The sequence below is a fragment of the Peromyscus leucopus genome, chromosome 8b (genome assembly GCF_004664715.2).
Source record: "Peromyscus leucopus breed LL Stock chromosome 8b, UCI_PerLeu_2.1, whole genome shotgun sequence".
In the NCBI taxonomy this organism is placed as follows: domain Eukaryota; kingdom Metazoa; phylum Chordata; class Mammalia; order Rodentia; family Cricetidae; genus Peromyscus; species Peromyscus leucopus.
In genome coordinates this window covers 68,756,592-68,784,411 of record NC_051086.1, presented here as the reverse complement: position 1 = coordinate 68,784,411, position 27,820 = coordinate 68,756,592, and the positions used below count along the sequence as shown (strand labels likewise).

General features: G+C 45.8%; 1 protein-coding gene across 8 annotated transcripts in view; it reads right to left on the bottom strand.

The window, feature by feature from the left end:
• The window catches only part of Bcas3 (BCAS3 microtubule associated cell migration factor), a 502,957-nt gene extending 477,167 nt beyond the window's left edge, over positions 1-25,790 (bottom strand). For all 8 annotated transcript variants that reach the window (XM_028878299.2, XM_028878296.2, XM_028878294.2 and 5 more), the window contains exons 1-5: positions 25,585-25,790; positions 23,978-24,065; positions 19,893-19,947; positions 12,105-12,180; positions 9,021-9,127 (exon numbers count right to left, since the gene is read on the bottom strand). In XM_028878299.2, the coding sequence (XP_028734132.1) occupies positions 9,021-9,127; positions 12,105-12,180; positions 19,893-19,947; positions 23,978-24,060 (321 nt within the window). In that variant the 5' untranslated portion in view covers positions 24,061-24,065; positions 25,585-25,790. The remainder of the gene's footprint in view (positions 1-9,020; positions 9,128-12,104; positions 12,181-19,892; positions 19,948-23,977; positions 24,066-25,584) is intronic.
• Positions 25,791-27,820: the final 2,030 nt, after the last annotated feature.

The following is a 27,820-nucleotide window of genomic DNA, read 5'->3' as shown; positions in this document are numbered from 1 at the left end:
TCCAGGTGTGCATGTTTTCACTATAAAAATGTTTCAACTTTGCTCTATATGCAAGTTTTTAGAAGTTCTTGTAATGTAGTAATGGCCTTAAGCCACTATAACCATGTGGGTATAACACACTCTCCTTCTGAAGACAGGGTTTTGCCAGCAACAGCACAGGCTAGCCTGGAACTCTCTAACCTGCCTCTGCCTCTGCATCTGGAGTGGTGGGTGGGGTCACAAGTGTACACCACCACTCCCTGCTCAAGGCCTCCTCTCATTCTTCATGTGGCCACAAATATCCAGCTAAGACCACCCCCTTACTGTTCTTTATTATTTGAAGCGTATTCCACATGTTTGCTCTGCCTTTGAACATACCTCCTTCAGATACTCACCTGGGTCACTCACTGCTCTACGCTTCTGCTCGTTAGGCTCTGAGAGCCTGTCAGACAGTACCCTATGGAACACCAGCACCCAGCATCACACTGGTCACCATCAAGCATGGTTTCTCTGTGTAGCCATGGCTGTCCTGGAACTCACTTTGCACACCAGGCTGGCCTGGATAGAGATCCACCTGTCTCTGCCTCCCTAGTGCTGGGATTGAAGGCATGCGCCACCACCACCACTGCCCGTCCACTGGTCACCATCTAACACAGAACACACATTCACTAACCCTCTTCCCTATCTTCCAACTACCGAGAATAGAAATTCCAAAACCAGAATGGCTTTGTTTTGCTCAGTCTTGTTTTCCCAGCACCTTCAACACAGTCTGGCGAGTAATGGACAATCAATAAATCTTTGCTAAGTGAATGAGTTAATGAATGAGCAGGGAAATATAAATGGCATGGCTTTACAAGAATGCAATCTGGCAAAACTAGCAAGAGCCTTACTTGTATTGATCTCCCAAAATTATATAACCATGCAGATATTTATCTCAATATTCCTGAAATTAAAATAACAAAATTAGAAATCTAAACGATGTTTCATTATAAAGAAAAGATTGTTTCTGGAGACAAGGCCTTTTATAGCCTAAGGTGGCCCCACTTGCTATGTAGCTGAGGATGACCTTGAACTCCTGTTTCTCTTGTTTCCTCTTGAATGTTGGGATCACAGGCATGCCCCATCGGATTTTGGGACATGTGGTTTTTTTAAGATAAGATGGCTCATAGAGCTCAAAAAGTAGCCATGGATGACTTAAACTCCTGATACCATCTCTACCGACCAAGCACTAAGATAACAGGCGTGAGTCACCTGACCCGGTCTATCATTTATATCTCAACTGACTATAAATTTGGGGGGCGGGGGTGCTAGGCAAGTGCTATACAATGGATTTGTGTCCCCAGCCTTTACATGACATTTCATTTAGATACAGGGCCTCTTTATGTTGCCCAGGCTAACCTAGATCTCATGATCCTCCTGTCCCAGCCAAACTATCATGCCCAACATAACTGACAAAATCCTGTTCCTGAATTCATGCCCCTTCCTGATCAGAATCTCTTCTTCCATGATTTATACTTTAAGTTATATGTTAATCTGTGTTTACTGAAGGCTCTCTCCTACTAGCTCTACAACCACACAGACCATGTCTACCGGGTCTGCTGCTGGGTACCCCAAATGCACTGCATCCAGTAAAACCATTTAAACCCTCATAGCCCGCAGCACGAACTCAGTCAGTGCCTGAGACTCGGAGAAAAATACCAAACAAGCAGATATGGAGCGAGACAGAGTGACATATTCCAGAGGCAGAGGCAGGAGTGTTTATTGCCCATAGTTCTGGGCCATTCTGGGCTGAATAGTAAGACTCAGTCTCAAGCCAGGGCAGGGAGAGACAGGAAGGCAGGACACATACACTAACAAAATAAACACAACAAATAAATGTTCTTTTGTTCTGTGTTTCCTTTGTTTTCAAACAAGGTCTCAGTACTCAAACTAGCAATGTAGCCAAGGTTAGCCTTAAATTCCTTCCTGATCCTCCTGCCTCTACCTCCCAAGTGCTAGATTACAAGTGGGGGTCACCACACCAGCCATTTCTTCTTAGGATATAGCAGACAAGCCAAAAGAAGAGGAGGCCTGACAGCTTGGGAAGGGGTCACATACGAAGTGGCAGGAGCAGCTGGTTGGTGGCACAAACTTTTAAACCCAGCACTGGGGAGGCAAAGGCAGGTGGAAGTTCCAGGGCCGCCAGAGTTCAATGGTAAGTCTGTGATCCATAAAACTCACAAAACAGACAGAAAGCAGCCGCAGAGACACAAGTGCTTAGTTCTGACACAGTGTGATTCTCACTAACTAACTAGGAAACCCTAGACTCCTCTCACCAACACCGTTAAAATCAAGTTGCGGGGCGACGGAGACGGCTGCTCTTCCAGAGGACCTGGGTTCAGTTCCCAGCACCCACATGGCAGCTCACAACCATCTCTAATTCCAGTTCCGGGGTCTCTGATGCCCTGTTCTGGCCTCCACAGGCACATGCAGGCAAAACACCCATACCCATAAAATCCATTTTTAAATCTAAAGTTTAAGCTGACTTTTGGTGGGGTCAGGGGGTAACTGAGAATCAGACCCAGGCCCTGTACTTGCTCTACCACATTGAACCACCAGGCAATAGCCTGGGTCCTATTTATACTCTTATTCAGAGACTCACATTTGGGATAATATCATCAAGTCAACAGAGCCAGGGGTACAGTTCAGTGGATGAATTCTTGCTAGCATCCATGAGGCCCTGGGTGTCCTAAAATATTTGATTAAAATCAAATGGAACAAATGGAAGCTGGGCTATGCCTTTAATTCAAGCACTCGGGAGGCAGAGACAGGCATTTCTCTGAGTTTGAGGCCAGCCTGGTCTACAAAGCGAGTTCCAGGGCAACACAGAGAAGCCCTGTCTTGGGGGTTGGGGAGAGGGCAGTGGTAGTGGTGTTTACACAAGAGAACCAGGGACCCGCTGTCTGGATGGCTTGAAAAGCACTGTCTAGGCCAGGACTGCTGAACAAATGCCTTCAGGGTACACGCTGAGTCGGTGTGGAAACAACTGAGACTTTGCAAGTCCCCGCAGCCTTTCCGAGGGGGCAGGAGCTCCGCAGTAGAGCATACACATGCCTCAGGGACAGGGGGCCTCATCAACCTCCATACTGTTGGGGGGGAAATGGTTTACAAATGGAAACAAGAACTAAATTACTGTCACGGTCTGTTTTCTGCTGTCCTGCTGTTGGGTTGGGCCGAGAACCTACAATCAGGCCAAGCTAGACTGACAATGTAATCCCCCATACTCACAAGCAGGCCGACCTTCTCACCTAAGTAAGAGAAGTGACTTCACAGAAAATGGCACCTGGGATAATGTCCTAGAAGGACCCCAACAACTCCAAAAGCAAACCACAGGTCACAGTGAGCTCACTTCTCCCTCTGCCTATGGTGACGAACCTCACCGCATGCAACTGGGCAGGGGCAAGTCCAGCAAGAGACGATTGCTCCAGCCACCCCAAATACAATTGGAGGGAAACAAAGATTAGATACTTTTAAGATATTCAAGATGATACAAGCTACCTTTGAAACTATTCAAAGCAACACCTCTAATTATAACCAAAACAAGTGGGCGGTGAGAGACACCTGAGTCCCATCAAAAGAATGTGCTCCATCCAGTCAACACCCTTAGGCCAGCCCAACCATCTTGTGAAAACCACCCCTTACAACCTGCCTGTAAACAAACAGCATGTGGAGCAAAATGCAGTCACTTCCTTATTAAAACAGAAAATGTACACTAATGAAACCACCCCCTCAATTCAACTGTGTGCTTCCTCTTGAGAGGTTACAAAACAAGGCAAAGCCTTGAAGACATATACTAAAGCCACGAGCGGAGCTGCCTGCACACCTGGACACTTCCCCACAGGAGTAAGGCACGAGGATTTGTTCTCATTACTCAGGGGTCGGGGGAGCAAGAGAAAAACTACTTGTTCCTGGCAGCCCGCGCACTCTCCAGCCACAAAATAAAGCCTCAACACTACATGTGCGCTATGATAGTCCTGTGACCAGAATGGAGCACCACAGTGCATAAATAAACAATTTGCGGAGTTTTTATTACATTTCTTGATTTATTTGTTGGGCACTTGTCTGGAGGTCAGAGGCCAACTTGTGGAGGTTGGTTCTCTCCTTCCACGAGGAACTCGGGTTGTCAGGCTTGGCAGCAAGCACTTTTTACCTGATGAGCCATCTCGTTGGCCCATAAACGAAATTTTCAAGTCAAATGTTAAAGTAATACAAGTGTTGTGCTTTTGTTATGATGTCATTTAAGTCAAATTCTAGTCTACAGAACAGTGGTTCTCAACCTTCCCAATGCTGCCACCCTTTGACACCGTTCCTCAACATTGCGGTGACCCCCAACTATAAAATTATTTTCACTGCTACTGCATAACTAAATTTTACTACTGTTATGAACAGTAGTGTAAATATCTGATATGCAGCTCTCTGATATGCAATCCCCAGACAGGTCACGACTCACAGTTGAGAACCAATGCTCTAGAGCATCCCAACTTCCATTAAATCTGAAGTAAGATACTGCTAATGAATGTCTTCATGAAAGATCATGTTACCCAAGGGAACAAAAATAAAACTGAAACAGTCGTGTCCACCCCCCCCCACACACACACCACCACCACCACCACCACCACCACCACCACCACCCCACCCACCACCACCCCCCACCTCCCCCACCACCCCCACACCCCCAACACCCCCGCGGGGGTAGCACACGCCTTTAATCCCAGCACTCAGGAAGCAGAGCCAGGCAGATCTCTGTAAGTTCGAGGCCAGCCTGGTCTACAGAGCAAGTTCCAGAACGGGCAACAAAACTACACAGAGAAATCCTGTCTCAAAAAAATTAAAATAAAATAAAATAAAATAAAATGCCTGGCCCTTTAATCCCAGGACTCTTCCAAACTCCATCTGTAGGTGACATAAATCCACTTGGAGGCTGAGGATCAAGTCTTGCTCTGCAGTCTGAAGCCACTTCTGATCTTACTTTATGCATCTATTTTCCCACCTATATTACAGAGGCCATTACCACTACCCTAAAGATCTTCATATATATGAAAAGAAAAGGAGCTAGGGGGCTGGAGATGTCTAGTTCAGTGGGAGAGTTGTTGCCTACCACACATCTAGGTATAATTCTCAGCATCACAAAAAGCTAACAGAAAAAATTTTTATTGATTGATTGATTGATTGATTGATTACTGACAGGGCTGGACAGACAGCTCTAAGAGCACTTGCTACCTGCTGCTCTCTTCTAGATCCTGAGTTTTTGTAGCTGGAGTTTTCTCCAGTCCTGCCCAGCACCACGGACCCCCACAACCACTTATAAAATAATCACTCAGGCCGGGCGGTGGTGGCGCACGCCTTTAATCCCAGCACTCGGGAGGCAGAGGCAGGCAGATCTCTGTGAGTTCAAGGCCAGCCTGGTCTCCAAAACGAGTTCCAGGAAAGGCGCAAAGCTACACAGAGAAACCCTGTCTCAAAGAAAAAAAAAAATCACTCAGAAACTTATATTATTTAAACTGCTCAGGCCTACCACTGCCTAGCTCTTATTATACTTAACTCAGCCCATTTCTGTTCATCTATATGTCGCCATGTTCTGTGGCTTTACCTGTTGCCTTTACATGTTGCTCCCTGGACGGCAGGCTGGTATCTCCCCCCTCCCCACCCACCCCTTCCCCTGCCCGGCTTTCACCTCTCAGCCTTTCTTCTCGGTTTGTCCTACCTATCCTAAACTTCCTGCATGGCTACTGGCCAATCAGTGTTTTATTTATCAGTCAATCATAGTAACATATATTCACAACATACAGGACATCCCACAGCTGGGCAGCTTGCAACTTCTAGCGCCAGTAAATCCAACACCCTCTTCTGTCCTCCTGAGATACCCACTGACACATGGCAGGCACCCATACACATAAGTAAAAAAGGAAAGGAAAGGGAGGGGAGGGGAGGGGAGGGGAGGGGAGGGGAGGGGAGGGGAGGGGAGGGGAGGGGAGAGAGAGAGAGAGAGAGAGAGAGAGAGAGAGAGAGAGAGAGAGAGAGAGAGAGAGAAAGAAGAAAGAAAGAAAGAAAGAAAGAAAGAAAGAAAGAAAGAAAGAAAGAAAGAAAGAAAGAAAGAAAGAAAGAAAGAAAGAAAGAAAGAAAGAAAGAAAGTCTAAAACCATAAATTCACTCAACATCGGGTCACCTTTACCACACAAAACAAGTCAGGTTGTCAGTGAGCATTCAGGCAGCTGAGCAGGATTGCTATGAGTTCAAAGCCAACCTAAGGTACACAGTAAAAAAATTTCAAAAGTGGGAGGGAGTGTCTCTACACAAATACTCAGGCATAAAATACTAAGCCAGGCTTAGTGGCCCACATTTGTGATCCCAGAACTAGAAACAAAGAGAAGGAAAATGCACAAGCCTGAGGCCAGGCGAGCCTCAAAGAGATTGCCAAGGTGACCAGGTATAGACAGCAAGGGCCATCTCAAAATACCAAAGCCACCTGGGTGTGATGTCAAACGCCTTTAATCCCAGAAATGGGGAGGCAGGGGCAGATGGATCACTGTGAGTTCAAGGCCAGCCTGGTCTACAGAGTGGGTTCCAGGATAGCCAAAGACACACAGAGAAACCCTGTCTCAAAAAGGGGGGGGGGGCGGTTGGGGATTTAGCTCAGTGGTAGAGTGCTTGTCTAGCAAGCACAAGGCCCTGGCTTCGATCCTCAGCTGGGGGGGGGGTCAAAAAATGAAAACGAGCAAAAAAAAAAAAAAAGCCATAGATAGACAGACAGGCAGACAGGCAGACATATGCATACCTATGTTCAAGTTCACTACATTGTTTTGTTGTTTTTGAGACAGCATCCCACTAAGTTGCCTAGACAGGCCCTGAACTTGCCATCTTCCTGCCTCAGCCTGAGAAGAAACTGGATTACAAGCCTGTAACATCTGGCCCTATAGTATAACACTTTAATATTAAAATGATGGACATTTAAAGTATTTGGATTAGGAAAGAGTGGTCATTAAAAAAATCAAAACACTAGATGATGCAGCTATTCAAATACTCCTGAGCAGTGAAATTCATTACAAAACAAACAGCAGACTTCATAGCAACACTCCAGCTGCAAGAATACCTCACGATACAAATAAAAGTGATTTTGTTTGTTTGTTTGTTTTCTAGACAGGGTTTCCCTGTGTAGCCCTGGCTATCCTGGAACTCACTCTGTAAACCAGGCTGTCCTCAAACTCACAGAGATGCCTCCCAAGGGCATGCGCCGCTGCCACCACCAGGCTGGATCTAAATTTTTGACGATTTTTACTTTACATGTATGAATATTTGCTTTCATGCATGCATGTCTGTGCACTACATACATGCCTGGTGCCCTCAGAGGCCAGCAGAGAATGTCATGTTCCCCGGAACTAGAGTTCCAGACAGTTGTGAGCTTCCTTGTGGTTGCTGGGAATTGAACATGGATCCTCTGGAAGAGCAGGCAGTGCTCTTAACTGCTGAGCTCTCCAGTCCTTAAAAGTTTTACTTTAATTCACCTGATACAAAATGCAAGGGGTACAAAATGGTAAAAAAAAAAAAAAAAAAAAAAAACTGCCCCCTTCTGTCGTTATCTTCCATTTCTCTTATATTCAGGCAATCAGATTTCTATTTTTTGAGGTATTCTTTTTTTTTTTTGGTTTTTTGAGACAGGGTTTCTCTGTGTAGCTTTGCGCCTCTCCTGGGACTCACTTGGTAGTCCAGGCTGGCCTCGAACTCACAGAGATCCGCCTGCCTCTGCCTCCCGAGTGCTGGGATTAAAGGCGTGCGCCACCACCGCCCGGCACTTGAGGTATTCTTATATATTTTTAAATTTTTTTTTGAGACGGGTTCTCTCTACATAGCCATTGCTGGCCCTAACCCAGGGATCCTCCTGCCTTTGTCTATGCCTAAGGGTGTAGACCACTATGTTAGGCTCTTTTTTAAACTGTATTTATTATTTTTTATTTGTGCATATCTGTAGGCAAGATTGCATGTGTGCTAGCCTGTGCGTGTGACATTACACAACTGTCAAAAGAGGACAATTGCAGGAGTTAGTTCTCTGCTTCTACAGGGATTGGGGTGAAGGGGGGACTGAACTCAAGTCAAGAGGCTTGGCAACAAACAGCTTTACCCAATGAGGCGTCTTGTTGATCCATGTGCATGTTTTAACATACACAAAACAAGTGATAGATTGTGCTGTGGAATAATCTTTCTGTACGCTGTGTGAATTATGCTGTGATTGGTTTAATAAAGAAGCTGACCGGCCAGGATAAAGTTAGGTGGGAAAACCAGACTAAGGACACTGGGAAGAAGCAGAGCGGAGTCTACAGAGATGCAGAGAGAAGCAAGATGAACATGCCACGTTGAAAGAAGGTACCGCCACATGGCAGAGGGTAGATAAGAAATATGGGTTAATTTAAAATGTAAGAGTTAGCTAATAACAAGCTAAGCTATCAACCGAGCATTTATAATTAGTATTAAGTCTCCGTGTTGGTTATTTGGGAACTGGCGGGAGGGAAAGAAAAGTCCACCTACAATATTGTTAATATTTTCTAATTATAAATCTTTTCCCCAAGTCTCAGTTTTCTCTTGTGTAAGTCAGAAAACACAGAAACAACCCCATTTAATAATATTACCCTAAATAAAACTGACACCTGCCAGGCGGTGGTGGAGCACGCCTTTAATCACAGCACTCGGAGGCATAGGCAGGCGGATCTCCGTGAGTTCAAGGATCTCTGAGTTCGAGGCCAGCCTGGTCTACAGAGTGAGATCCAGGAAAGGCGCAAAGCTACACAGAGAAACCCTGTCTCAATAAACCAAAAAAAAAAAACCTGACACCTTCTATAAACCACGAGTCCCACAACACCTGCTCAACCCCACTCATCCTTTAGAAGACCTGCCTGCCACTTGCCTCTCATTCCCACTGACCCTCCACGAGGCTTAGTAACGTGTAGATACATCTGCAGAGCAATACATGTAAATACATGGGCAGCAAGGAACCCCTGATGTATACTCACAGGGATGCCCCAGACTTGCATTCCGTCACTGTAGCCAATCATAACCAGCAGAGGGGGCTCATTTCCAGTGCTATGCAGTTCATGAAATTCTAGATTCCGTGATGTATCTGCATTAGGATTAACAAAACAGTCAATAAAAAGACAGTATGAACAAAGCAAACTACTTATTTACCCCCATTTGATGCAAAGACTCAGTGACAACAATAAAAGCAGAGAACCAAAAGGATAACGCAGTAATCAGGAGCACCTGCCGTTGGTCCAGAGCTCGGTTCCCAGCACCTACATCAGGTGGCTGACAGCCTTCTGTAATACAAGGCCTCAGACCTCAGGGGCATTTGCATACACATACACAAACACCAGCCAATTTTTTTTTCCTTTTTTTTTTGAATGTCGTTTATTGAAGGAGGAAGGAGGTCTTAAATACAGGCTTACAGCACAATGGGAGAACCCCAGAGGGCAGAAGTTCACTGCCGATGTTTTACAATCTTGACACACACATAATTTAAAAAATCTTTTTTAAATTTTTTAAAGCAAACCTCAGAGACCAATGTGGTATCTCTAGCCTGTAACCCCAACAGGTAGGAGGCTGAAGCAGGAAGATCACCACAGACAACCTGGGCTACACAGTGACACCTTATCTCAAAAGAAAAAAAAGTTTTGTTTTGTTTGTATTTCTGGGGATTGATCCCTCACCTATGCTAGGTTAGCGTGTTAATGCTGAGGTCTAAACTGCCAAGGCTAACTTTGCCGGGGTGGGCAGATTGATTCACAGTAACATTTGTAAACAGCCAAAAGATAAAAACAATACAAATGTTCACCAAAAAAAAACACAGTCCTACTATGGTACAAAGATAGGATGGAATATCCTCATCAAAGAAAAAGAATGAATTACTCCAGACTACAGTGTGCAGAGGACTCTCTGGATGTGGAATGTATGGAAATCTGAGGAGCTGGGGATACAGGGTAGTTAAGGGTCAGACTGTGCCTCACTTGACTAATCCCGGGGAGGTCAAGCCCCAGAGCCAAGACAATGCCTTTGTGCACTGCCACTGGAAACCTGTAACAGTGCAAGCACTACAGCCAAGACTTAGTTCCTCCGAAAATTAAGACTGGAATTACCACATGGAATCCAGCAGTTTCCCGTCTGAGTATAAGGCAGACAGAACAGAGGCACAGTCTTGAGACAGTTAGACACCAATGGTCACAGTGACGGCTATTGACATCATTAAAAGCTGTAAGGGACCTTGTGGAGAAGGCCTGCACTACTACCTTCTCAGGAGGCTGAGGAAGGATGCCTGTACAAGTCAAACGCCAGCCTGGACTACAATGTGTGTTCAGGGCCAAAAGACAATTTAGTGAGACCTTCCCTCAAAGTCAGTCCAGGGCTGAGGATGTAGCTCTGTTGGTAGAATACTTGGCTGGCACGCAAGAGGCCTAAGGTCCCATCCCTAGCACCCCAGAAAGTGGCCATGGTGGCAGGATATTCAAAGGGTTAGGGACCTTCAACTACTGTGATACAGTTTAAGGCTAGCCTGGGCCACACCTGCCTCAAAAGCAAACAGCTTGTTCAGTTGGAACACACATTTAATCCAGGTACTAAGGAGGCACAAGAAGGTGAATCTCTGTGATTTACTGGCCAGCCTGGTCTACATACTGAGTTCCAGGCCATCCAGCAAATCCAGTATTTAAGAAGTAGAGGCATGAGGATCAGGAATTCAAGGCAACCCTGAACCAATGAGATCCACCTGAAAAAAAAATTACAAATAAATAGAGAGAGAGAGAGAGAGAGAGAGAGAGAGAGAGAGCGCGAGAGCGAGCGCCGGGGGTATAGTTCATTGGTAGTATACCACATAGCATATATACTGCTCTTGGTTTAATGCCCAACATTTTTTAAAAAATGGTATTACTCATGTAACTCAGGTTGCTGAAAAGACTGGGAAAAGAAAATTGCTTATTGTTTATTGAGCTACATCCTCAGCCCTGGACTGACTTTGAGGGAAGGTCTCACTAAATTGCCTTTTGGCCCTGAACACACATTGTAGTCCAGGCTGGCGTTTGACTTGTACAGGCATCCTTCCTCAGCCTCCTGAGGAGGTAGTAGTGCAGGCCTGCTCCACAAGGTCCCTTACAACTTTTAATGATGTCAAGGAGTTCAAGGCTATCCTCAACAACCCTGGTTTAAAATAAAATAAAGTAAATGGGTGATGGCATACATATAATGAAATACTAGTCAACCTTCAAATGAAAAAAGGAAATTCTGACATATGCTCCAACACAGATGAATCCTGAACACAAATCTATTTCTATAGGATGTCTATATCGTCAGAGTCATAAAGAAAGTAGAGGGGCTGGAGAGATGGCTCAGAGCTTAATAGTACTGACTACTCTTCCAGAGAAGGGCGATTTTATTCCCAGCATCCACTGGTGGCTGACAACATCTGCCATTCTACTCCCAGGTAAGAAGACTCCCTCTTCTGGCTTCCATGGTGCATAGACACACATGTAGGCAAAATACCCATACACATAAAAATAAATAATTTTTTTTAAATAAGAAGGTTGCTGGTGGTGGTGGTGGTGGTGGTGGTGGTGGTGGTGGTGGTGGTGCACACCTTTAATCCCAGCACTCAGGAGGCACAGAAAAGAGAATCTCTGAGTTCTAGGACAGCCAGGGCTATGCAGAGAAACCCTGTCTTAAAAGAGAATAGGATAGGATGGTGGTTAGAAGGACTGGGGATGAAGACACAGAACAACCCTTAATGAATATAGTTTATTTTCCAAGGCGAAAATGTTATGCAAATTGATGATCCAAGTAATGGTTACACACTGTAGGGTGTTTAGTTTCTGGACAGGCCTTGCAACATACTCCAGTCTCACCTCCAACTCAGGATCCTCCTGCCTCAGCATCATGGGCACTGGGATTATAAGCATATGCTATCACTCCCAGCTAAAGACGAATTTATTTTCAAAACTGAACAAAGTTAGTAGAAGCAAAAATGGCCTGACTGAACTTAAGGTTCTCTTTCTAAAATCAGGTCAACCCCAAAAAGCACTTAAATACACACGTCCCAGAGAAGTCCGTCATACCATTCAGATCTGCGTTCTCAAATCTGACCCAGACTATCTTCTCCTTCTCTTCTGTTAGGGGAGTCCCGCTGTAAGCCTGTGCAGCAAACAAAAGTATCTTCATTAAGACACTGTAAGGCTCCAATACCACACAAGTTCAAACCAAAAGGTGATTCTAACTATCCCACCTCCTCCAACCTCTCTGTCCCTCCCTGTGGCGAACAGCACATTCTGGAATGTCATTACTCCCAAAGAATGTTTGATAATATCAGTCAAAGATGAGATTTTAACTCAACACAGAATTGCAGAAACCCAAATACAGTGATCATAATAAACCCTGCATCAACCAAACACCTTCACTCATCTATACAGGTGACAGAATAAAGCTCCACACATCTACAAGGATATTACTTTTTCAATCAGTTATCTAGCTTCCAGACACAAAGTATCATTTAAAACTTGGAAGCCTGCAAGAATCAGGAAGATACCCATGCTTGGCTAAAAAAATGTTGGCAGCACCCATCAGTGTACAAAAGAAGTCATCTCTCCACGTAAAACACATTTTCATTTAAAATTTTTAGGAGGGCTGGAGATGTGGCTCAGTTGATGGAGTGCTTGATTCCCAGTGCTACATAAATGAAAGGTTGAAGTTGGAGACAGGAAGATCTTCAAGATCATGCTGGGCTACATAGAAACTCTCTGTCTCTCTCTCTCTCTCTCTCTCTGTCTCTCTCTCTCTGTCTCTCTCTCTCTCTCTCTCTTTCACACACACACACACACACACACACACACACACACATTTTTAAGATCATATAGAGCGGTGGTGGATACTAAATCCAAAGCATAAATGAGGCTGACTGGGAAGGTAACTTGAGGCCAGGAGTTCAATGCCAACCCAGGCAACTTGGAACTCCATCTCAAAAAAGGGGGTGGGGGATGGCTAGGCATGTAACTTAGTAGATCACGTGCCAGAGATGAACAAGACCCTAGGTTCAATCCCTAGTACAAGAAAAAAATTGTGTGCATGTGCATGTAGGTGTGTGTTTGTGTAGGTAAACATTTGTGGTGGAAAACCTTGACTTCTTCAGGTGCCACCTTGCTTTTTTGTGGTTTGTTTTGTTTTGTTTTGTTTTTTAAGAGACAGGGTCTCTCATTAACCTTCAGCTCACCAATGGAGCGAAGGCTGGGCCAGCAAACCTTTGAGATAGACCCTCAGGTCTCCACTTACCCACAGTGCTGGGATTCTAAGTGTCTGCCATCATACCTGTCCACCATGGGTCCTGGGGGTCAGACTCAGGTCCTCATGCTGGCAGGTCAAGCACTTTACCAAATGACCTACCTCCTATCTCCCCAGGCCTGGGTTTTTAATTTAAAAATAGTATCTAGGGCTGGAGAGATGGCTCAGAGGTTAAGAGCACCGACTGCTCTTCCAGAGGTCCTGAGTTCAATTCCCAGAACCCACATGGTAGCTCCCAACCATCTGTAATGAGATCTGGCACCCTCTTCTGTATACATAATAAATAAATCTTTAAAATAATAATAATATCTATTACTTTATATAACCTTAATTTCAATTGGCTAGTTTATTAGATTTGCAGACAAGAGCTTCCTATGTAGCCCAGGCCGGTTCAGACTTGAGTCCCTCCTGCCTCAATCTTCCAATGATGGGATTCCAGGCACAAGCTACCCAGCTGCAGTTGTCAACACACCAGGGAAGAGGGAACTTCAATTGAGCAATTGCCCCGCTAGACTGCCCTGTGAGCTATTTTCTTGATTGCTAATTGATGGAAGAGGGTGTGGCCTACTGTAAGCAGGAAGGCCTGGACTGTAAGAAAGGTAGCTGAATGTAAGCCTGGAACAACTCAATAAGCAGCCTTCTTCCACGCTCCATGGCTCCTGCTTCCGTTTCTGCCTCCAGTTTCCTGCTGTGGCTTCCCTCAGTGAAAGACTTCAACCTGTAAGTCCCTAAGGTGGCCTTTTGTTGTTGTTGTTGTTGTTTTGTGTTTTGTTTTGTTTGTTTTTTGATACAGAGTTTCTCTTTGTAACAGCCCTGGCCATCCTGGAACTAGCTCTGTAGACCAGGGTAGCCTAAAACTCACAGAGACCCACCTGCCTCTGCCTCTGTGTCTGTGTCTGCCTCCTGAGCGGTGGGATCTAAGGCATACACCACCACCAGCCACTCAGCCCCCAAGTTGCTTTTGGTCAGTGTTTTACCACGCAGTAACAAAAAGCAAACTACAACCCCAGCTTTCACCTGCAGTGGAGGGGTCTGGCTCAGAGGAGGAGGAGTCCTGTGTGCAAGGTCTAGTTCAATCCTTGGCACCGAAACATTAAAACAACTTAGAGCTAAGGTGTGTAATTCAAGGACTCTGGAGGCAGAAAGGACGGTTCAGAGTTCAGGACCACTCTGGGACACACGGGGAAAGCCAGGCCTGGGGTGTAGGCTGTAAGCCCAGCTACTTACAAGGCTGAGGCAAACAGATCCCAAGTTTAAGGCCTCCCTGGGCTACAAAGTGAACTTACTTCCAGCATGGACAACTATCTTCGAGAAAAGAAAAAAGAGGGCCAGGGACCTGGGTCAGCAGATAAACGAACCTAAACAAAAGCTTGACAGCCTAAGTTTAATCCCAAGGAACTATGTACAAAGCTGTTGCTCACTGACTGACATTTTACTGACTACGATTTTTACTGACTGAAAATATGAACACTTTTATACACACAGAAATAGGTTTAGCACTTCTCTGTATTACATTTAAAATGAGTTTTCCTAACTGAAATTAGCAGCTCAAAGGGCACAGCTAAGGGTTCCTAGTAAGCAGTGTTATCAGTTCAACACCACTCCAACAACTCCGTAATACCGACAGAGCTACTATCTAGGGCAACAAACACCCTCCCTCTACACAGGACATTTGCAGACCCACGGAATACTTTCTAGACTCTATGAATTTGATTCCCAAAATAGGAGGGAGTTTGGAATATAATAACAAAAAATGCAACTCTCAGGGCTGGAGAGATGGCTCAGTGGTTAAGAGTGCTGTGTTCAATGTCCAGCACCCACATAATGGCTCACAGAGTCAACTCCAGTCCCAGGGGATCCCACTGAGGACCTGGTGCATACACAGGCAAATCACTCACATACATAAAAGTAAATAATTTTTTCAAGACAGACAGGGAGGGTCTCTCTATTTAGTCCTGGCTGTCCTGAAACTCACTCTGTATACCAAGATAGCCTGGAACTCAAGAGATCCTCCTTCCTGTGCCACTCAAGTGCTGAGATGAAAGGCATATGCCACCACACTTGGTTAAAATACAAATTTTAATACCACTTTCCTATCGCTGACTGCAGCACTACAGATCAAAGGTGGCAGAGGGAAGGAGACTGTCCTCTGTATCAGTCAAACAGTAAAGAAAATGTCATTTTTTTTTAATTATTTCTGACACTGGAGACATGGTTTATCAGTTAAGAACACTTCCAGAGGACCCAAGTTCGAATCCAAGCATCCACATAGATCAGCTCATAATTTCCAGTAACTCCAACTGCAGCGGATCCTTAGGCCTCTGCAGGGACCACCCCACACATACACACAAATAAATATCCAGGATCCTCGGGACACACAGGGGGAAGCAGAAAAGCACCTCCTCACGTTGTCCTCTGACCTCCCTGCATACCCAAACGTGTGATGCTCAGTGTTCAGACCCTGCGATCAAGCCTTTGGTGAGGTGCACCAGGTGGGGGTGCGGAAAATCTGAAGCCAGCCAGGAATACAAATGCTATGTCAGAAACAGAAAAGGGAAAGAAAAGGGGAGGGGGAAATGCCACAAAAGGGGGTGAGGGTGGGACACTAATACTTTTAGCTCATCCAATTGCCGCAGCCACTTCGATAAAAGCCATCAATCTATCGTTTGGATCTTCAGTCTCCTGAGAAGTGACTTAATATTTGCTTCTCTTTATTTGATGCTCTATACACAGCTTCCTTTAAGCCCTGACACAAAACCCACAGTGAGTACTGAGCTGTCTTAGAAATAAGGACACTGATGTTCAGGGAATGATTGATACAGTAATTTGCCCAGAGCTAATAACATGTCCCAATGATGTGCAAAGACAGATCTTCAAAGTTGTACTTTTTTTTTTTTTTTTTTTTGCTTTTCAAGACAGGGTTTCTCTGTTCTGGCTGTCCTGGAACTCAATTTGTAGACTAGGCTGTCTTCAAACTCACAGAGATCCTCCTGTCTCTCCTTCCGAGTGCTGGATTAAAGGTGTGCCCCGCCACCACCACCTGCAAAAGGCTGTAGTCTTAAATCACTAAGACACTCTCAGCCTGCTGCAACCCCACTGTCCCTGTTTCCTACCACATTCACTAAGGCTGCATTCCATTCTCCTTTATTCCTCAGATCAATGAGTCAAATGGTATCTGACTCATTACATCTCTGTTGGCTGGCTTGTTTCTCTCCCTCTGCAGCCCAGGAAAGCCTGGAACCCTCAATCATCATGCCTCAGCCTCCCCAGGTACAAGAACTAAAGGCATGTGAATCACACCCAGCTCCAGCCTCAGGTAAACTGACTCTCTTCCTTCTACGTTACAATGGCACAGCAGGGTATTTATACTTTTACTATGGTGGTGTTTATATTTGGCCATGTATTTTAGCTGGGTCTTAACTGTAAGAAGGCCTGTGTCAATGAAGCAAGTTTTACTGAAGCTACAACCATGCCCGTTCCTTTACACAGAGTGCTGCTGAGTGGCTGGAAAACCTGAGCTCTATAGAAGAGGTCTGCCAAGCTGCACAGCAGACCAGAGGCCTGGAGCACAGACTGAGAATCCCTTCAGCTCAGCTCAGCTCAGCGCCAGGCACATGCAGGGAACCCAGAACCCAGGTAAACGCTATCTGTTCAAGTTTCACCTTCAACTCAGACAGACAGCAAACAACATAGGAATTTCTGGCTGAATATCCTAATTCTTAGATCAATGCCTAAAAGTTTACCTCCATAGTTCCTGCTCTGAACCATTTTCACAGCTGGTTTCATGGGTCCCCTGTCTGTGAACCCTCCCTGACATAGTAAGTTCAGAAAAACTAGAATTTCTGACACCAATTTTAATTTTATTAATTTTATTCCCCACCAATTTTAGCTCCCTATTTTCCCTGCCCCTGTCCCGCTCCAACCCTTCACATAGGGAAAAGTCCTCAAAGTTTCAGACCAAGCCTTTCTCCTCCAGCCCAAGAAAATAATAAACCTACCTCCTTATTACATAGGGTTCCTAAGATGCCTACATAATGTTTGATAAAGATGCCCTGCAAACAAAATACACAAGTAAAAATTTGTTAAACCACTTTTCCATGGCATTTCAGCCTCGTGCCAAGGCTGGGGGCTTAAGGAAGAACAAGCTGGCTTCCAGGTGCCCACCGCTCCCTCAGCCGGGCCAACATAGACATCAGACCCTCCACTGCCTCCAAAACCATGAGGCCATCCTGCCCAGGCACCCTGTTTCCTTCATTCCAACTAGCAATGCTTCCCAACTCTCTCCCTTCTCTCTGCATCCCTCACAAATCAATTATTCAGTGTGCTACATGGCAACAGTGCTGATTTGTTGCTATTAATAATCTGTGCTTGTTTCAAGCAATTTGACTTATTAAGCAAGTGCCTCTGGAAAGGGGGGCATTTTTCCTCATGTGCACCACAGACCTCAATGCTGTGGCCTGTTTTCATTAAAAATGACTAAGTATAATAAAGCAGTATCAACATTCCTTACTTGAAGAATACATTTTGCAAAACACAACTAAAAATCTAGGCCTTGGACCTTTCTGGTATAGGCTCGTAAACCTGGCACATGGATCCATGAAAAGTCCTCTCCAAAACACACACGTGAAGTCACCTTGGCAGTCAAGGACCACTGACATCCACTCGGAGAAAACAAGCCAGGTTTCCCTTCAGTGGTCCCACCAGAACAGCTTGTCCATCCATGACCCACAGCTAACACCAGAGAGCCTGCTACAGACATGTTCAGACTCTAACATGACAGCCTGCTACAGACTCCAACACAGATGCATTCTCTGAGAGACTGGCCTGGAAATTACTATTATGTTCAACAAGAAGCCCAAATAATATTTGAAGTAATAAATGTGGGCAGTAACACACTAGCTGATTCCTTCAAGGCTGCTTGCTCTCTTAAAAAGAGAATCACATTAGACTGGGCAGAGGTGGTGCACGCCTTTAACCCCAGCACTCAGGAGGCAGAGGCAGAGGCAGGTGGATCTCTGTGAGTTCGAGGCCAGCCTGGACTACAGAGTGAGTTCCAGGAAAGGCGCCAAAGCTACACAGAGAAACCCCGTCTTGAAAAAAAACAAAAACAAACAAACAAACAAAAAAAACTTTGCCGGGCAGTGGTGGCGGGAGCCTTTAATCCCAGCACTCAGGAGGCAGAGGCAGGTGGATCTCTGTGAGTTCAAGGCCAGCCTGGGCTACAAAGTGAGTTCCAGGAAGGAAACAGTAAGAACCCTCATCTCTGACAAATCAGGACAAAAGGGCATACCTGATTTGCAAAAAGCAAAACACCACTTCTCAAAAGGAAAGAGATGACAACCTGTGCTAAATATAAACATATACATAAATAAATAATATTAAATTACCACCTATTTACTACATAGTATACAGTGCCTTTCCCATTCCACTCGGCCCTCTCTGCGGAGCAGTATATGGGTACATCATAAGTATGTGGGCTGGCAGCACACTCAGGGCCTCATGAATGCTTGGAAAACCATCTATTGCTGAGCTACATCCCAAGCCCCAGACCTCCCCACCAACCCCCACCCCCCGAGATAGAATGACAGCTGTTCTGGAACTGGCTCTGTAGCCCAGGCTGGCCTCAAACTCCACCTGCCTCTACCTGTGGGATTAAAAGGGTGCACCAGCAGTATCAGTTATATGCTGACTATTTACGAGTCCCTGACATTTCAAAATGAAAGAATTGTTTGTTGGGAAGAATTTAGATTTAATTCATTTGAATTTAGCACAGTATGTATCAAAACGGGACTTTTAGAATAAGCGTCATGGGACTAAGACTTCTTGGGTAAAATCTGGTTCTGCAGCTGTAGGCATTATATGTGCAGCTATGATGTGGTTTTGGAGTTCTTGTATCAGAGTTCTGTAGCACGAATCTTTTTTTTTCTTTTAATGCCGAAAGCTGTTTATTGAAGGAGGGAGGAGGTCTTAAATACAGGCTTACAGCACAATGGGAGAACCCCGGAGGGCAGAAGTTGGGCAGAAGTTCGCTACACTACTGATGTTTTACAATCTTGCATCTAAGCTGTTAACGCCCATTATGCAGGATACACAGACAAGGAACTTCCCTTAAGTTCCTTAAGGGTGGAACTCGGCAGGGAATTAGTATAGGGAGGACATCAAGGTCAAGGTCAGCAAGCAAGGCAACAGTTACCCAGACCTCTTACCTTAGACAAGAAAAATATTTAGGAGAGGAACCCTTAGGAAAGAATTTACCAGTTTAACCCACTGGTGAAGCATGTGACCAGGCCTGGGGTTGATTCCTAGCACTGAGAGGAATCCAACAGAGAGCCCCGACTCACAACTCAAATCCCCCCGGATTCTGCTCAGGAAAAGCAAGTTCTAAGAGAATAACAAGCCCCTGCCATCACAAAAGTGAGCCACATCCCACAGCCACAGGCACCTCTCCGCCCTACTGACCCTCAGCGGGCCAAAACAAGACTCTGAAACTACTCAGTCAAGTTCAGGAAACAGGATTCCAGTGTCTCCTGACCCAAACGCCAATGACCATTTCTGTACTCACACTCGCTTACCTGTGGAACCACATCCTGCAGAAAAGTCACGACACTCTCCATGTAGGACTGCTCCCTGGCAAAGGAGAGAGGGATAAAGTCTGTCAGACAGCTTAATGCAGAGCAGAGAAAAGCTCGACCCACAAGGCCTAATAAATTCACTATCCCAGGAAAACAAGAGGGAAGGAAAGCAGGCCAGCTCTCGTCACCTGATCATTCTACTTCCCCATGTTCTCATCTCCAGTCTACAGGCATCACTCTACCTGTCGAGGTTTCTATCACTGTAAAGCATCTCTCCCTAAAGTCTCGAGCTCCTGACTGAACAACGGTCACTCTGGAGGACTGATGGCGGCTGGCCTAAGGGAGGACTGGATGCTAATGCTAGAGAGAGCGACTCAGAATTTCCTGACCGTCTCTTTCAACAGGTGATGAACTTTGTCCCTGACCTCTGGTAGCATTCTCCTACAGATGCAGGCATTAGAACAAGTGTTCAGCGCTGGGAGATGACTCAGTGGGCTGCTTGGACCTGTTCAATCCCCAGAACGCACATTAAAAAAAAAAAAGCTGGGCAGGTGGTGCATGTACACAATCCCAGACTTATCCGTCACCCTGGCCTACTTGGCTAGTTCCAACCCTGTCACAAAAAGAGGAGGGCAGTATGAAAGCCTGAGTGTGATGGAGCAACTGTAACCCTAGCACTTAGAAAAGATGAAACAAGAAGATCATGAGTCCCAGGCTAGCCTGGCCTATGGAATGGGACTTTGTATCAAAAACTAAAACAAGCTAGCAGAAGTAGTGCACGCCTTTAGTCCCAGCACTCAGCAGGAGGGAGGCAGAGGCTGGTGGATCTGAGTTCGAGGCCAGCCTGGTCTACAGAGTGAGTTCCCAATCGATAGCCAGGGTTACACAGAGAAACCTCGTCTCAAAAAAACAAAATCAACAACAAAAAAAGCAAGCATAAGGTAAGTTGTAAAAGTGCGGAAGCGGGGCTGGGGAAATAGCTCAACGATAGAGAGCTCTTCCTTAGCATGTATGAAGCCTTAGGTTCAATTTCCAACACCAGAAAAAGAAAAGAAAAATAATGATGTGAAGGACATTAGACAATGACATCTCCCTGTCCTGGCTATTCCCAAAGATGAGCTTTCCTCTCTGCTGTTTTCCTCACCTATAAAGGGAGATTAAAATAGTAACCTAAACTCACAGCTAATAACATGTTTAACTTGATGCCACAGCAAATATCACAAAGAAATTCAACTCTAGAGAATACAGAAGAGGGAAAGGTAGTAGTATTAGGATATCACTGAGTACGCAGGCCCTCAGTATGCTGGCCCTTTTTAGTCTGAGAAGACTGTCTTTTGTAATACACTAAAGCATCCAAAGGAAATCATCTAAAATATCATTACCTCTGGCATTTTTTTTTTTAAGGCATCATCTTGCTACATAGCCCAGACTGGCCTGAACACTCTACCTAGTCCAAGCTGCCCTCAAACTCACTCTACTCCTGCATCAGCCTCCCCAGTCCTAGGAATACAGGTCTGAGCCACTGTCCCATGCTTGCTAAGAGAATTTTAAGACACATAAAATATGGACTGCATTTGTAATCCCAGCACTATGAATGCAGAGGAAAGAAAGATGACTACTGTGAGTTTGAAGACAGTGTAACTACATAGTGAAACAGTTAATAAAGAAAAGCCAGCCGGGTGATGGTGGTGCACGCTTTTAATCCCAGCACTCGGGAGGCAGAGGCAGGCGGATATCTGTGAGTTCGAGGCCAGCCTGGTCTACAAAGCGAGTTCTAGCTCTTAATTCCAGCACTCAGGAGGCAGAAGGAGATCTCTGCCAACCTGGTCTACATAGTAAGGTCCAGGACTGTCAGAGCTACACAGGGAGACCCTGTCTTGAAATACACAAAACAAATAAAAAAAAAATCAGGTGTCATCACACGTGCCTGTAATCCTAGCACTTGGACGGCTAAGGATGGACAACCTGGGCTCAGAGTCAGTTCCAAGCCAGCCAGGACAACATAGAAGAATCCTTTCTTTAAAAAACTAAAACAAGGGTTGGGGATTTAGCTCAGTGGTTGAGCGCTTGCCTAGCAAGTGCAAGGCCCTGGGTTCCATGCTCAGCTCCAAAAAAAAAAAAAAAAATCTAAAACAAGGGCTGGACATGGTGATGCATGCCTTTAATCCCAGCAGTCAAGAGGGAAAGGTAGGTGGGCCTCTGTGAGGCCAGCAAGATCTCTACAGCATGTTTCAGGCCAGCTAAGGCTGCATAGAAACAACCTGTCAAAAACAAACGGGGAGTGGACGGACGCACAGGCTTGGAATCTCACCGCTGAGAGACTCGTGAATTCAAAGACAGTTCTGCTATATAGCAAGTGTAAGACAAACATGAGCCTGTCTCAAACCCCCCCAAAAGCAGTTTTCCTATTCCTTCTGTTATGCTATTATTCTCTTCGCCAAAAGGGCACCCTTGAATCTGAGTCCAAATTCTAGCCTTTAAAGATAAACTCAAAATGTTACCTTCTTCCAAAATTGTTTTAACTATATTCTATTTCATACATATGCATGTATATGATGTGTGTGTGTGTGTGTGTGTGCGTGCGCGCGCGCGCGCGCGTGTATACACAGCTGTGTCTGTGTGTCTAGGGGGCAGGGTGTGTGCACATGGAGGTCAGAGGAGAACTTAGAGGAGCTGGTTCTCTCCTATTGTATGGGTCCCAGGGATAAACCAGGATCCTCAGGATTGGGAGCAGGCTCTCTCACCCACTGAGCCATCCTGATAAGCCCCCAAATGTTACCTTCTCATGAAGCCTTGTCACCATTAAATATCCCTCTAAACACTCAGGCTATTTTGCTGGCATCTTTTCTCATGTAGTGATTACAATAATTTCTTTCTTTCTTTTTTTTTTTTTTTTTTTTTTTTTTTTTTTTTTTTTTTGGTTTTTCGAGACAGGGTTTCTCTGTGTAGCTTTGCGCCTTTCCTGGAACTCACTCTGTAGCTCAGGCTGACCTCGAACTCACAGAGATCCGCCTGACTCTACCTCCTGAGTGCTGGGATTAAAGGCGTGTGCCACCACCGCCGCCCGGTTGATTACAATAATTTCAACTATGGCTTTTTTTTGTTTGTTTTGTTTTGTTTTTCAAGACAGGGTTTCTCTGTGTAGTTTTGGTGCCTGTCCTGGATCTCGCTCTGTAGACCAGGCTGGCCTCGAACTCACAGAGATCCACCTGTCTCTGTCTATGTAGTTCTTTAAACCACATTGATTTATAAACTCCCAGAAAGTATAGCTGCCCTGTCAAAGAATACCTAAAATATAGAAATGCACTTTGTAGCATTTATACCGAGAACTACAAGAGATACATTTTACATCACAATTTAGTATATATACCTCTGCACATACCAAAAACCAACTTTCGTTTGTTTTATATGTATAATATAAACATTTGACGTGTGTTTGTGTATGTCTGTGGTGTTGGAGATGGAGTCCAGAATTTGAGTAAGCTAGAACCCTCAACAATGACTTATATCCCCAATTCCTATTTCATTCTTTTTCAAATACTGATCATGACCCCCTAAACTAATTTAACAACCCACTAACTTGTGGAACCTGGAGTTTAAAAACACTGATTTTTAGATTTTACATTTTTGTTGATTCTGAGAATCAAACCCAGAGCCTCCCACAAATTAGGCAAGTGTTCTACCCCTAAGATCATCCCAAGCACTCACACTGCTCTTCTGGGATTAGCAGTCATCCTCATGTACTCTATAATGTGTTGAGTATGTCAACTAAACCCACCAACTGTTCCTTTCACTTGATCTGAATGGCCAAAAAGTACAAAATGTTTATAAAAGCAAGAACTATCCAAACAGATACTCTGAACAGAAGTTGTTATTGAGAATGTTTTTTTACTGGGTGTGGTGGCAAACACCTTGGATTCCAGCACTCTGTGAGGCAGAGGCAAGCAGACCTCTGTGAGTTCAAGGCCATCCTGGTCTACATAGTTCCAGGACAAGCCAGGGATACACAGGGAAACCCTGATCTCGAAAAACCAAGAAGAATGTTTTCTTCAGCTATAGAGCTTTCTATTCTATAAGGTGCTTACGTGACAGCCTGAGGACGAACCACAACTCCACCAGTACAACGACTGGGTCTCCTAGGAGAATCTGTAGCCATCGTTTCGTTCATAAGACCTGTTTCCAGAACAAAAGAAAAAAACACATCATTCGAGCTGGGAAGCAGGGTTTTATGATTATTCACTAAAGATCCCTTTTCCAAGCTGTGACAAACTATGAAGTTTCCTAGAAACTCCCTAGCTCTTGCTGGCCTGGAACTCCCAGAGACCTGCAAGCCAAAGTGCTGGCATTATAGGTGTGTGCTACCACACCCAGGAAGATTCTTTTGTTTTTCTAAGATAGGCAGTGGTGGTGCACGCCTTTAATCCCAGCATCAGAAGGCAGAGGCAGGTGGATCTCTGTGAGTTAGAGGCCAGCCTAGCCTACAGAGCAAGTCCCAGGACACGCTCCAAAGATACACAGAGAAAGATAAGAGAATAAGAACCAAATGGGAACTCTTAACACAGGATCACTTACAAAAACAAACACAGAACCCAGTGTGGCAGAAAACACCAGTAATCCCAGCACCTAGGAGGCCGAGGCAAGGGAATTGCCGTGAGTTCTAGCGCAACACAAGCCAGAGGTACTTAGTATGACTATGTCTTAAAGATTAAAATTAAAAAAAAAAAAAAAACTGGCCAGGGGGATGGTGATCCATGCCTATCATCCCAGCACCTGAGAGGTGAAGGCAGGAAGAGCAGGAGTTCAAAGTCAACCTTAGCTACACAGCCACTTCCATAAAGGATGGCCCACATGAGACAAAGACCACATGGAAGTGACATGATATCATGCTACCTTTAAATAAATCTGCTGAGGACCAATGTGTAAAACTGTGTAGCCACATTTAAATACTTTTTAACCTCCAACTATTGTAACAGAATCGCCAGCCTGTAAACAAACATGTAATATAAACCCATATGATGTCAGGAGCCCCTTGGCTTTTCCCACTGTCTAAAGAAGTCCTGGTCTCTGACTATCTAATGAGCTTCCCAATCACTGAGGTGGTTTTAAGAGCATAGAGTCTACCCGGTTAAGGTTAAAGTGGGGCTGACAATTGGACTAAAGATTTCTTACAGCGATAAAGAAAGCACACAGCCTGGAGGTAAACTGGAAAGAGCCTACAAACACCACTTTTAAGTAGGGTGCACTCTACCACCTCCTATGAAAACTCCCACACTATTGATCTCCACACTCCTAGACAACCCAAACACCCTTGTCCCAACTAGTCCAGGTAAGCCTTTCTCAGGCAGTACCCTTCACTAGTCCCCCTCAGCACTCTCTTTTCCATTCCACCCGTTCTTACCGAACCAGTCTCCCCACCTCGGTCCTTTAAGGGCCTTGTCACCTGAGGACAGCTCCTCGCGAGCCCCTCAGGCCCCACTCTCCCCAAAGCCAAGGGAACAGCCCTCCCCACTTCACCTCCAAAGCCCAGGCACCACTGCCCCCGGCCGCCCTCTGGCCTCTTGCCCAGCTCTCCTCCAGTTTCAACACCATTCCCCCACGTCAACTGGGGCTGGCCGAGCCCTGTCCCCTCCTGGTGCCTGTCCCTTTCCCTCTCCAAGCCTCCCCCACGCCAGGGACCCGCCAGCCTTCTCACCGGCCGCTCCGCCGGTAAACGCTGTTCTACAGCTCCAGGCTCACTGTTTGGAGTCTCCCTCGTGATTGACGGCTACCACTTCCTACCACACCTCGGCGGAACCACCGCACCAGCCAATCCCAGGAGCAAACTGGCCCCGGCGCGGCACCGCCCTTGGAGGTCAGCTTCGCCAACCAGCAAGTAGGAAAGAGGCGGACCCGCCTTCGGAAGCCATCCAATCCGCTGGGGCTGGAGGGAAAACACAACAGTATGGAAGTTCGGGTGAAGCGGCCGGGTCAGGTTCGGTTGCGAATGCAGGCGGCAGGGGAGAAAAGGCAGGCGTGTCAGCCGGCCTGGAAGAGGCGCCTCGGTGGCTTTTCTGTTTTAAGAAAACGCAGCCTGCTCCAGACACCTGCCAATCTCAGCCAGGAGTCTCCGGCGCGGAGCCCGTGGCCAGGGACACTGGTGTGTTTACATCGAATTCTCGCGACAGCTGATTCGAAGCTAAAAGCACGTGGACGTGGCAGCTGCCAATCACTTTTTCCTGGCCACTCAGACTGCCCTAGCCCGCCCTCCGCCCCGCCTGCGGCGATGTGTTTACCTTCCGGGAGTCTAGGCTGGCCGGTCCCTGGTCAGCCCGGCAGCCGGGTACATGTCTGAATAAGATCTGAATGAAGGGCCTGTAAGAAATTTTGTTGGGGTCCTTAACGGTTACTGTCATAGATATGGATGTTAGTGAACATCTGGAAATGGAGAGGCGCCAGAGTTTGGAGGGAACCTGTTGGGCAATACAGGGATCCATAGCGATTCTAAGAAAGATGTCTGGGGCTTTGCAAGGTGGGCACTGGGAAGATCTTAAGGGTCCTTGGAGTCTCAACAAGTCACACACCGGGAATTCTCACTTGAGAAACCCACACTCACGCTCGTATCTGTGCTTTATCTTTCCCCTGATCATATTATTAACCCTGTGCCTAAATCTATGTTTAAAATCTCTTTTTAAGGGATTGGGGTAGCACATGCCTGTAATTCCAGTACGTGGGAAGCAGAGACCAGCCTGGTCTACATAGCAAGTTCCAAGCCAGTCCAGTGCCATCACTTTGAGACCTCCTCTCAAATGACTGTATCATTACCCTCAAATGATAAGGGACTTCTTTCCTTATTGAGTTCTTCATAATGTAGAAACAAAAGGGGGAAAAGAGAACGTTTATGAATGAGAATGTTGCAGTTTTGACGTGGACCCCGGGGAAGCATACAGTTCAGTGGCTATGAGACTCCTAACTTAAATGTCTCAGTTGACCACAATGGGAGTAGGAAAGGGTTTTGTTTTTGTTTTTTTTCCTGTTGTGGTTCGAAGCAAGTGGTCTCTGGATGGGACTCTAGGGTTTCCTGAGATAGGCAGGGAATAGGCATCTGCTGTAGCCATGTAATGAACTGGTTCAGTTCATCTTCTAGTTTAACTTCAGGGTCAAAAGACCTCTCAGGGCCTTCAAGATGACTGGGACGGTAAAGGTCCCTGCTGCCAAGCCTGACCACCTGAGTTCCATGCCCAGGACTCAACATGGAAGATGAAAACAAGTTGTCCTCTGACCCCCATACATGTACCATGGCATGAAAGCACCCATACCCATTCCCACCCACCCCCACAAACCAATAAATAATGATTTAAAAGAAATGTTAAAGATCTCTTGTCATTATACTTAGAAGGAAAAGCCAAGAGAATCAGATGTTTAGGACCATCCTTCGACACATTCGAGGCAGCTTCTACACAAGACCTGTGTCTGCGTGTGCGCGCGTGTGCATGCGCGTGCGTGCGTGCGTGCGTGCGTGCGTGTGTGTGTGTGTGTGTTTTGAGCTGAGGACCAAGCCCTGGGCCTTGTGTCATTTTAGTTGTTCCCCGGTCTCCCCTGTAATTCTTTGTTGTTGATGATTTATTTATTATGTATACAGAAGAGGGCGCCAGATCTCATTACAGATGGTTGTAAGCCTCCATGTGGGTGCTGGGAATTGAACTCAGGACCTCTGGAAGAAAAGAACCTCTGAGCCATCTCTCCAGCCCCATAATTCTTAAGCGAATGTGAGAGTGTGTGTAAACCTAGTAGGGGAAAGTGGTTGGAAAGTTCTACAGGTGGAGGGGGCTTGGAGGAGAGGTGAATAGCCAGAGCTGGGAGCAGTTACAGGGTAGGCGACTAGTGGTGGAGAGGCTAGGGACTGAACTCTGTGTTGTGCAGGATGAAGACCAGACTGGGCCACATGAGAC